The sequence below is a fragment of the Micropterus salmoides genome, unplaced genomic scaffold (assembly GCF_014851395.1).
Source record: "Micropterus salmoides isolate LMB-PRFRI ecotype aquatic unplaced genomic scaffold, ASM1485139v1 Ms_hic_scaffold_17, whole genome shotgun sequence".
Taxonomy (NCBI): Eukaryota; Metazoa; Chordata; class Actinopteri; order Centrarchiformes; family Centrarchidae; genus Micropterus; species Micropterus salmoides.
The window spans coordinates 14,570,970-14,583,672 of NW_024040817.1; the positions used below are offsets into that span (position 1 = coordinate 14,570,970).

General features: G+C 39.2%; 1 protein-coding gene across 1 annotated transcript; it reads right to left on the reverse strand.

Moving 5' to 3' along the window:
• Positions 1 to 3,729: 3,729 nt before the first annotated feature.
• On the reverse strand, positions 3,730 to 5,593 carry s100a10a (S100 calcium binding protein A10a). Its single transcript, XM_038725769.1, has 3 exons — positions 5,445 to 5,593; positions 4,117 to 4,278; positions 3,730 to 3,981 (listed from the first exon to the last, which is right to left on the reverse strand). Exons 2-3 carry the CDS (start codon positions 4,255 to 4,257, stop codon positions 3,820 to 3,822), a joined length of 303 nt encoding a protein of 100 aa, XP_038581697.1. The 5' UTR covers positions 4,258 to 4,278; positions 5,445 to 5,593; the 3' UTR covers positions 3,730 to 3,819.
• Between the last annotated feature and the right edge of the window lie 7,110 nt (positions 5,594 to 12,703).

Sequence of the window (12,703 nt, forward strand, 5' to 3'; positions counted from 1 at the left end):
GCAATGAATAGTTACGTTGTGTTTTAAGCTAAATGTGGATCAGAGGGCACCTTATTGTACTAACTAATTTTGTGTGTATAACTGACTTTTTTCTATTTTTATTTAATTGTTTGAGATGCACATGATCCTAAAATGAAAACTCTGGGCACCATGACTCATTGTTGATTGTTATGTCCTTGAGTGGGCCCTCTCTTTTTTGTGGAAGCTGTGATTCATAGGCATTTCCCTGAAGCTTGTGAGATGTGAGTCATACTGCAGAGACCAAAAATTTGAGACATGAAAATTAGCACTGTGGCAACTGTGTGTATGTTTGTTTCTATATGTGTGTGGTCTGTTATGTGACTATGAGTTAGATATCAAAAGGCCTGCTCCTGTCTCTCCTCTTTGGTCCGGGTGTAATTGTTTTGGTCTCTAATTAACAACAAGTCCAGTAAAGTACAGATCATAGGTTAGAAGTCAATGTCAGTGTCACCAACATTCGTGTATTCTGCAACTAAGTTTCTTCCACATGTATTTTTGTTTTTAGATTAGACTGTACTTTTTTACTGTGTGGAAAACATTATCAACATCTTTTTCTTTTCCCATCTTAGTCACTCAGATCTACCAAATTAGGGAGGGAGTAGGGATGGAGACCACATTCTGTATTATATTCAGCTGTGATTGATATTAAACTACTTGCAGTACAGCTGGAAGCAGTTTTCATAAGGCATCAATACACCAATATTATGATTACAATTATACTCTTATGCCATCTAGTGGTCAGTACAGTACACTGAACAGTAACCACATTTTTAATGCTCACTCGCAGCTGTGTCTTTCTCAAAACAACATGATGGCCCAACCAAACCTCAATGCACCACCAAAAGCACTTTTTAATTTAATATTAGCTACAACTTTATATCCACCCCTCAAAGATCTGGGCCAAGCCAAGATGGGATCCCATGAAGAAAACAGTGTCCACCCTGACTTTGAAGTTTTTTTGTTGTTTTACTGTTGCATGGTTGGTTAAAAAAAATACAACATTGGGCATATCCTTAATATAACTAGCAACATGTCAACAAACACAGACATGAGGTGCATTTTTTATGAGCTACATCATCAGCTATAACAAGATCACAATTGTTTGATTCCCATGTCAATGGCTGCAAACCAGATGAAGAAAGCATAGGTGTCATTTACACTGGGGACGCTGTGGACTTGTCCCCACCACATTTTGAAATAGCTGATTTTGTCCCTCTCACTTTTTGAAAGCATTTGTTACAAATGTTTTGAAAAATATGTTGCACCAAGAAATGTTAACTAACAAATGAAAATGCTTTGAGAACGGTTTATTTGCACAATAAAAAAACATGCAATGCAATTTAAATATAGAAGAAACAAATGTGCATTGTCTAAAAAAAGTAACTTAAGCTAAAAAAGCAGCTAATTACTGCATTATATTCTGTTATAATTTTATATTTATGAATTGTCACCTAGGGCGGCACGGTGATGCAGTGGTTAGCACTGTCGCCTCACAGGAAGAAGATCGTGGGTTCAAACCCTGGTGACCCTAAATTGTCCTTAGGTGTAAGTGTGATCATGAGTGGTTGTTTGTCTATGTGTGGCCCTGCGATGGACTGGCAACCTGTCCAGGGTGTACCCCGCCTTTCGCCCAATGTCAGCTGGGATTGGCTCCAGCCCCCGCGATCTTGTATGCAGGATAAGCGGTTGACGATGGATGGATGAATTGTCACCTGCCAGCTGAATGTTTTGTTTCTCTTTATATAAAGGAAGACATTTCCACCATAAATTTGAGCAGAAAATGTCTCCAGAATGCAGGAAATTAAGTGTTTAATGCTCAAAATCTTTAGGGGGAAGATCCCCAGACCTCCCTCATATATTTAAGCATTTCATATTTCTTCAAAATAGTGTTGAAAATCTTCTCATCTTGTTTTTGACCATCATCAAGTCTCATGACACACTTGTATCATCACACCTCTAATCAGAGCCTTTATGTCCCCACCACGTCACAAAGTGACGCCCTTGGTTGAAGGGGTTGGTTGGTCCAGAACATTGGAGTTATTGTTTTACAAATGGAATGGTCCACAGAGAGGGGCTGTTCTGCCTGTGTGTGTCCAAGGAAGGTGTGTTACACATTAGTGAATGCTTTCTCTTCTCTGAAGTCACACCTTCACTGTGTAACATCTGAGAAATCTTAAAACTGTGAGAATATGTAAGATTATTTCAGTTGAGGTTGTAACAAGGTTCATGATCTCAGTATTAGTAATTTGCCTTACTAATAAGGGAACAAGCTTTGGCCTTTTCATTGATCTCACAGATTTGGTCTCTTGCTTCTTGCTTGGAGAGAGTTATTCTTCACAAGTAATGATTGTATTGTTTTAGGCCACATGATAAACGTACAACATGTCTATTTATATATGCAGCAACAGCTCTTTTTAACAGAAAATACATCAGATGCACAAAAGGGATATTGAGAAAACATTCATCAAAATAGGAATTCATGGCTCTAAACTTGGCTGTGGGTCACATGGGCGTGGGGCTTGTGTAGACTGAGTGGTGAAGACAAACTTAGTCACACACACACACACACACACACACACACACACACACACACACACACACACACACACACACACACACACACACACACGTCACGTGTGTCATAACCTAGCAACTTGAGTGTTTGCCCTGTAACCATAAACACTGGTAGGCCACAAGATGAAGCCCTGCCCAACCCAAGGAAGTGTGTGCAGAGCTAAACAGTCTCATGAGAATTATTTGCCCTGAGTGTAGCCTTCTAGGCAGGCCTTCCTCAGGCAGTAAACGTTCTGCCCACTTCACTGGGAATGGCAGACCCTGAGCGCATCTGTGGCTTCAACCCTAAATTACAAAAATGACTTCTCTTTAAGACATTTGATTTGTAGAGCCTGTCAGTGCCAGCACATAGCCTGAGAATTAATGTTGCCTGTGAGACTGATTTCAGAGCCAGAAAAGTCTCTTTTCTGAGTCTCTTTTCTGTTCAGGGAGAGTCAGAAGGAGGGAGTTATCCTGTCCGTCTCTGGTGTTATCCAACTTTCACCAGACATGAAACACAATGAAAAGAAATTTGTGGAAAACAATTGCGTACTGATCTGCTGTGTCCTGTGACTCAGGCCCTCCACATTTTTTTACAGTGCCCATGGGCTCTCTTGCTTAATCAAATCAAACTGACTAATATGCAACAAACTTTATTCAGTTATAAAGCACCCTATCACCCAATTTATCTGTTCATGTCAGAAAGAGACTTGCAACATGAGCTTCACAGAGAGGTGTGTTCATCACTGGAACATTCTGCAGATTCCACAGTGAAGCGATAAGCAGGACTTATAAGAGAGAGAGAGAGGTTTGTCTGCCCTTTCACACCCATGAAAGCATGAATTACAGGTGGGGATTACATCAGCATACCTAATGTCACTGGTAAAGTTGCAGGGAAGTAGTAAGTATCGCTTCAAGGATGTAGAATTAGCACAAGCCAATGGCTGGGAAATAGCTATGATTTGGGGCTTTGTGTCCATTTGTAACATTTATACAATAAAAGCTCAGTGGCAGAGGTGTTTTTACATTTAAATGAGAGATATGTGATAACTTCCAGGCAAACACATGTGCCTAAATATACAGTAACTCACACACATGCACGCACGCACACACACACACACACACACATACAAAATAACTACTAGACACAACAGGTTGGAATTTCTTCAATGTTTTTATTGGACAAAATTATCTTTACAAAAAAATTGACTGCATTTTGGTTTCTTCTGGTCCACTGTTGTCTTTTTACATCTTTCCCGTCTTCTTCAAGTGCATCTGATAGCACTGCTCACAGGCAATGGAAAGTCCAACAACCAGAGAAACAAACTCTTCAAAGTCCACCTGGCCATCACCGTTGGTGTCCAGGTCCTTCATGATTTTGTCTACTGCAGCAGGGTCCTTCTGAGACTGAGTTAAAGCAAATCAACAACAAAAAAAAACTTAGGTTATACTTTATTATGTGCTAAATGATATAATAATGAACACCTGTGCTTAAATTCTGGATACTGTGATTATGCACTTTACATGTTGGTCCCTTCTCACCTTGAGGAAGTTAGACAGCTCGTTCTCCATCAACTCTCTGAGCTCTCTCCGGCTGAGTGTGCTGCTCTTGCCGTCCCTAGAGGCGTAACGGTGGAACACCGTGATGAGTGACTCCATGGCTCTTTCCAGTTCTGAAGGCATGATTGCTGAAGTATGTGTAGGCTGAAATGTTTAAATAGAGAAGACATTGTTGAATATGACCACTGACAACATACAATTTAGCTTCATTGGGTGATTGTAAAACAAGACCTCAGAAAACTTTCATGAAAAAATGGAAAAGACTGAATGAAAAAACTTGATATTAAACTTATCAAAAGACTCATGAACAGAACATGTTCTACTGATGACCTCATTTAAGGATTTGAAGGGTGCTGGATTGACATATCAACATTCTGCCACCTCCAGTGAGAGGATTTTCAAGAGAAAGTATATCTCGTGTGAGATGAAGGTCAGACATATAGCAAAAGAGGATAGTTATCGCATTGTAGGAGGACATGATGTAGCCCAATAAAGGGGAATCAATGCTCTTTCCACTGATGAGTAATAATCATGAGAAGGGAGAGCGTGTCTGTTATTAGGTTTTTAGAGCAAGACAGTTAAAAAAATCACAAAAGTCACACTATTCTGAACAGTTGATGTAGAGTTGCAACAGCTGAAAAAGGAGAAGTGGGAGGGGTTGAGAGGGAATGGAAAACTTCAGCTGAATGAGGAAAGATATGTAAGGAGGCCCAAAATTGTGGGATTCAATGCAACCGATGAGAGAGGACACTAGAAGCAGAGCACATGTATGTACATGTCCAAAGTCCAACCACACCCTTCATAGTAGGCTATAGCCTACCTATGTAGGCTAAATGAATTCAACTTTTTTTAACAATACAACAAAGCATACAGTGGAATGCAGTGTGATCAATTGGAGAAAATAAATGCTGTAGTTTTTCAGCAAGCACTGGCTGTATTTAAAAAAAAAATATATAACTCTTTATATATTTCTTTAACAGAGTTAGTCTTTGTGGGAGTTCAAAACTTAGAGAAAAGGAGTCAATACCTAGGACAATACAGGATAATACAGACATGGCAAAAGATCTAAATAGAAAAACTTCTTAACAGCAGAAGAAATTACACAAATTGTGTGAAATAGACTTTTAGTCTTTTTTTAATGCTCACGTGCTTCCCTTCAGGAAAACTTTTTACTGATTGGCAGCTGAAAGTAAATAATCGGAAACTATCATTTCCACACCAAACGGGTTGTACCTGCGGGCTGATAGGGTTTCTGAAAGTCCTAACAGAGCCACCCCAGTGCGAGCAAGAGCAGTATAGTTAGTTCTTACCGTGCAGGGCTGTGACGCGGTCTGCAGCAGAGAGGCTGGGAATGTTCAGAGGTCGGAATAAGAGAGACAGAGGTTTTATAGTCAGGCACCGCCCTGCCTGTTGTGCAGTGTGAGTCAAGCCGAGAAACAGACAATGGACCCTGTCGACTGAGTGCGGTTGCACAGACGGTAATGGGCGGTAACACCATTGTAATCATTAGGCTTGGAAGTTGCTGGACTAACTTTTTACTTCTTCAATAATAACATTACAGTCGAGTTGTTAAACAAGTAAATAAATCTACAAATAGCCTATATATGTTTTACTGTTACACCAATAACGGTAGAAGTAACAATTATGATATTATGAATTATGATTGTTGTTACTGTGTACATAGAGCCTAGACTTACCTTAATTAATCATGTGTAGGCTGTAGAGGAGAAAATGCGACTATAACATAATTAGGCTAATAATCAACTAGTCACGTCATATATTAAATGTTTTGTGTGCTAAGCCTATAAGTAGCTAAGTGTCATTTATGGTGCAAGCCAAGACCAGTCACTTCAGCCATTTCTTGAGTGTTTGTAGACTTACCTTGTAGCCAAATGCTGAATGATGTCGTTACAACAAAGAAGAAAAGTAAATAAAGGATTTATTGCAAACAAAGAAGAGAGCCTGCTGGACTAGGCCTACTGACTACAAAATATGATGGAGATAATGAATGAAGCTCACTGTTGTCAGCAGCAAAGCCAATCAGTTGACCACACACACTAAAAGATAAATTCAGTAAACAAGATATAGGCTATATTCCTTCAGTGACTGAGATACTTGTAATACATGCAGTCTAGTGATTGGATTTAGGCTAAATCAGCAAAAATCACTGTTAACATTTCTGTTAATGTAGAAACGTGCATAGTGTGCTATAATGCTCTCTTCCATAACGTTGCTTATTATGGGTGGTTTAATAGCTCTATTTCATAGAATCAGCAAACAAACAAATTCCATTTCAGCACATCCTCCTCTTATTTGAAAATGCTTTATTAAAGCTCTTTGGACTGGTTGCTTTAATAAATGAATTGTGGGCCCTCATGGGCGAAACATGGCATTACAAACTGACACTGCGTCTCCTGAGGAACTGAGTGCGTTAAAATAGCTAAACATGCACATTATAATATGAAAGCTGCCTTTGTTCTTCATTAAGAAGGTCTTCTTCCGCTTATGTTGAATGATTAAATTAATCATATCCTCATCCTTTGCTCATGAACAGACTGAGCATATCAAAGATTAAAAATGTACTGCTACTTAGGCTAAGAAAAAGTAGCAAAACTGCAATATACAAACACTCCACAACAAATGAAAGTCCTGCATCCAAAACCTTCCTGAAGTAAAAGTACAAAAGTAGCCTATTATCAGTACTTTAAACATCATCATCCAATGTACTTTTTATGAGGAATGGGCCCTGTCAGTGTTATGTTATTATGTACTATAATATTGGATTGCTATTATTACTGATGCACTAATGTACAAATAGATGATGATCAAAATCGAGCTAATTATAATGATCATCATATTTTTGTAGTGATAAGGGGACATTACATAAAATCTTAATCTTAAAAGTAAGTAACTAAAGCTGTCAGATAAATGTGGTAAATTAATTTTCATTTCATTTCATTTCATTTCATTTAATTAATAAATTGCTATGACGTTAGAAGACGCAGACACAGTGGATTTTACAAGAACTGATCAGGTAAAGCAACACTGAACACACTTCTTAGGGAGGGATGAGAGCCTCAGCTGTGAAGGAAAGGAGTGCGCTGGATTTATAAAACAAAACGAGTGTCGTTTTGAAACAGCACCCGGCGCTATAATCGTTTTATCTTAATTAACTTGTTTTTATAATTGGTGGAAGCAGCTTCACGCAACAGCTGCAGCAGTCTCTCTACACTGTTTCGACCTGACCTTTCTTTTCTCCGTGAGGTGGAGGAATTTAGAAAATTGCGTGGTTAAACGCTATAATATGTGGGGTTTATCAATGGTAATAAATGATTCTAAGTATTTATTTTATTAACGTTTAGATTCTTTAATATTTCAATACACTTAGTAGAAGTAGCCTACCATTCCATGACATTCAGTAAATATAGCATAACGCCGTTTGATCAAGTTTTTTATATCATAATTTATATTCGGGCATGGGGAGTGTTAAGTCCAAGTGAAGTCACGAGTCATTGCTTTTCAAGTCAAAGTCGAGTCGCAAGTCTTCTTTGATTTTGTCAAGTTGAGTCTAAAGTCATCATTTTTGTGACTCCAGTCTGACTCGAGTCCAAGTCATGTGACTCGAATCCACACCTCTGCTTATTTCCTTTTTAACTGAGCTCTTTTAGTAAACATGCATGCAAGCCACTTATTATAACACAACTCTCTATTTGACTCTGTGTGTGTATGTGTAAAATGACTCCCTAACTTGTGTGTTTTGCAAATGATTGAACAGACACCTGAACGGTCTTTGCGCGCCATCTTGTGGACTTAAATTGTAATGCACTTGAACTGTTAGCTTCTATTTTAGCTAAACATCATGGCTAATGGACAAGTTAGTGGTAAATGCAATGTACATGTCATATTATTATGCAACTTTGTACTTATACTGTACACACAAAGATTTTTGGTTCTTCAGTGGTTCTTCAGCGGTTCTTCAGCGTTCAGTTCTTTGGAGTGGTTGAGGTGCTATATAGCACCGCTACCATGTAAACCAGCTCAGCCCAGTATGGTTCCCCTTCGAGGGAACTCGAACACGCACCTCTCTCCCCGCCTGAAGTGCCTGCTTCATAGTTTAAGCTAATGATGAGTGTGTACAGGTGTGCTTTATACTCCTCCGGTTATTCCGTCACACCTTACCTTTCTAGCAACAGTGATTTCAGTGATTTCATTCACGTTCAGACCTGCTACGCCTAGAAGCGTTCCCATAGTGCCGTAACTGACGCAGTGTCTCGTTCCCCTTCTCGGGGAACCAGGGTTACATACGTAACCCGAGACGTTCTTCAGCGGTTCTTTTGAGTGGTTGAGGTGCTATATAGCACCGCTACCATGTAAAGAACCAGCTCAGCCCCTGTATGGTTCTTAAGAGGTTTTATAAACGCTCTTTTTAGTATTTTGAAGAAACAACAACACTTAAAGAATGTATATTTCCTGATGATAACATAGTATTTACAGAGACCACCATTAAGGACTTGCCATTAAAGTGTGTTTTTGACCGGGAACTACATTTGACCAGAGCACGCAGAGCAGGCACTACATAAAAAGAGAGCACGTAGCCCGGCGGCAACCCTGCGCGCGGTGCAGCTCAGGTTCACGCTGGCAGTGCGCGAGCGCGAGAGTGGCCAGAAATCTAGAAACAGAACTGTGACGTTGGACCGTTACAGTCGTCTGTCCTGTTAACCAAAACCAGAACGGCCGGTCCTAATGACACTCGTTTTGTCTTATAAATCCAGCGCACCCCTTTTGTTTACAGGGTGGCTCCTGCCCCTCCATAAAAGTCCAGACTCCCTCTCAGCCAGGCTGAGCTTGATCCAACATGACGGGGTTTAGAACTGCTATAGCTTGCTAGTTACCATTATTGGCTTAAGCCTATGGCATTTTACACTGCCCTGTACAACATAAGCGGGTATAGTTAATGGATGGATGGATATTATTTTTATACTAAACCAGGTGTGTTCAGTGTTGCTTTACCTGGTCGATGCTTGTAAAATATCCATTGTGTAATAACATACTAAAACTCTCATTAATTAAAAATATGAAATGGTATTAAATTTGGTGAAGAACACATCATGACTAATAAATGTGAAATAAGATGGTTAATGCTATTGTCCTCTCTTCCCCAGAGCCATGCTTAGACCAGCACTCCTGGCATCTGAATACCTAAGGTGGTGCGTTAAGGCTTCAGGTAAGGTCATCCTATGCAGTGTGACCACATTTGGCTCACATTGGATGGCCAGTTTATCACAGAAGAGAGCGAGGACATCTTGATGGCACTAGGCCTCCTGTGCATATATTTTGTTTGGAAACCAGCATCCTAAAGGACTGAAGAAGACACTGACCTTTTTGGAGTGTGTTGTATTGAAATTAAGGATGCAGTCGGACTTCCTGTCACAGTAAAAAGAGTATACAACTTAATCTGTGAGTGGACTGTAGGACTCAATATTCTCTCTTTCTGGATGGCCAGTTGAAGAGAACACAGACTCTTCCACTGAACTGGGCCTCTTCCAGTTTCTCTTTTTGAAATCCTGAAGGACTTACAAACATGTTATTGTGCTGTTGACAATGAACGATACTACAGGACTGTATTAGCAAGTTCCAGTAATTTATAAAAGGGGAGTATATTGTGATGTTGTGTATACATTTATCTATTTGTTTTTTTTCCTGACTTGTCAACTCTGAATTTACTTTCTGTTGAAATAATACATTAAAAGATTTTAAAAGGGTAATTTTGTTTCTCAGTAAGTATTTAGTACAGGATTTGGAATTTTTTGTACCACGTTTTGGTAACAAATGATTATCATAACACTTTTAAAATTATGAAGTTGTCATTTAAAAGCATATTGACTTTTCTCTGGTAGTATCTGGCATGACTTAAGGGCCCCACTAGCTCAAAATGTATTTATAGCATCTAATGGTTCTAAATAGCCCCATTTGACAAATGTGCTATAAAGGTGTTTTAAAAATGGGTGCTATATAGCACCATTTTTGTTTGAGCATATGGAACCTAATGGTTCTACATAGTACCATCTGACAAAGGTGCCTTATAGAACCTTTAAAGATAGATGCTATATAGCACCGAAACTGGTTCCCCTATGATTACGAGCCAATGAACCACTATTAGTGCTATTTAGCACCAATTTTTTTTAGTGTGTACCAAAAGGGAAATGTACTTTTAACTCCACAACATTTTCTGAGAGTGACAGGTACTTTGTATTAAATTTGAACAAGGTTAATTTCTTACACAAAGCACATGATCAGTTTAAATAACATTTATGCATTTTTAAAGTTTAAACAACCCAACAGTATATCAAGTAGTTAGAATCAGCCCAACCTCAACTAACTACAACATTAAAATTATGCTTACATGTTAATGTAATGTAATGTAATGTAATGTAATGTTAATGAATTTTCAATAATCCAGTCATATCATTTATAAATTAACACTTTGAAATGGATCTTTGTGCATAATGAGTACTTTTACAAACATTACATTTTGCTCAAAATACTTCTGTGCTTTTACTTAAGTATGATTTTGAAAGCAGGACTTACTACTTTTTACTCAATAAATCTCAGTATTCCAACACAGACTGGTGTCAGGAGTCTTGTGAGTCTTCATGAGGGTGCTTATTTGGGCTACACAGTGCATGTTCCTTGCCTAACCAGATTCATTCCATACACCATACCCAAAAAGTACCTAAGAATAACAACCTTTGCATGATGTTCCTTGTTTGGTTAAGTCAGATCAGTTCTGTTTGTGTCACAGCCAATCAAATCCAACTGCACAAATGTTTGAAGGTGTTTTGTTGGACTACATCTGACTGGCATGTTTTAACTGTTCCCCAGATGTTTGCACTTCATGCCCTCACAGAGAGCTTCCTTCATTGAGTTTCTACATGCTGTGTAGCTCTGGGACTGCAGGAGAGCATAATTTAACATAGAATATTGCAATGTGTCTCACAAATTGCTTTTGTTTTATATGTCTGCTGTGTCATGATTGGATTGATCTTGTACACCAAATTACAGTCGTAGCGATGAGTTGTGCTCAATGTCTATTGTGCATCAAACCATAAAAAAAAAAACAGAATAATTTTGAATAACTGTAACCTCACTCTGGATGTAGATTCTTGTCAATGTAATTTTATGTAGGCTACATACAGTTTGACTGCCTATCTTTGCACTCTAATCTCCTAATTTGGAAAAACATTTATCTACAGCTGAATTGACAAACACAATTTAAAATGTAAATCTAAATCACAAAAACTTGCTGGACAGGATACTTTCAGCACCAGGGTGTGGCAGAGCAGGGGAGTGTCTACGACATGCTCCTGTAGTTAAAAGTCACAGGCTGTCTTCTTATCTAATCTTTTGAATACCGGTAGGAACACGGTGGAGCAAAATGAGCATAAGTGCATACAGGCGATGCCTTTTCAGTAAACTTTATATCTGTTTTGCTGAGATAAAATAGCTTGGACAGTGTCTCTTTAAGAATTAAACTCAAAGTTTAATATTTGAAGAGCTGTTGCTGATTGTATGTTAAACTGCTACCAGCAGGGGTTTAGATAAATACCCTTTAATTGCATGGTTTCTGATTAGAGGTACTTGCTTCAGTGAGGCTGCTTAACCTTTTGACAAGTGTGTAAAAATCTTTAAGAGAAATGCTCAATATTTGAATACAGATCTTTTTAGAATTATGCTGGTGGTCAGTCTGCATTCCTGTTCTCTTTCCTCTTCCTCCTGATATAATAAGATATATAATATTAGGATGATGATGATGATGATCATGTTTACTGTTATTTATATCATTATTATCTATTTAGATCCTCTATGCTCTAAAAATGAGCAGTCTCGAGTCCTTAACTGGTTTGGAAACGATGAAATGAAGTGTCTTCATGTCACGCCAAGGGTAAAATAATAAACTGACCAAAGCAGAATTTTTAAATGTACTGAAGGAGGAATGTCTTGGGTTACGTATGTAACCCTTGTTCCCCGAGAAGGGGAACGAGACACTGCGTCGGTGACGACACTATGGGAACGCCTCTGGGCGTGGCAGGGCTGAAATCATGAATGAAACTACTCCAATCCTATTGGTGTTGGTAGAACGGTAGCGTGTGATGGCGTAACTGGAGGCGTATATAAACACGCCTCCAGTTACGCCAAGCTCTTTTTGTTATGAAGCAAGGCACTCCAGACGGGGCAAGGTGTGGCGGGCCGATGCTGTGTCTCGTTCCCCTTCTCGGGGAACAAGGGTTACATAGGTAACCCGAGACGTTCCCCTTTGAGGGAACTCGAACTGCGTCGGTGACGACACTATGGGAACGTGTCACGGTTTGGTGTGGGTGAGGCAGGTTGGAGGACCCAAATGCAGGACGCAAGGCAGGAGGAGGTACAGTACAAAGGGTTTTAATGAATAAACCAAAAGCGAGCACACTTACAGGTGAGTGGCTGAATACAGAGTCCAAAAACTAAGGTAGTGCAAACAGAGATCCAAAGGGAGCAGGGTAACAGGGAGACACGACCGGGAGACACGACA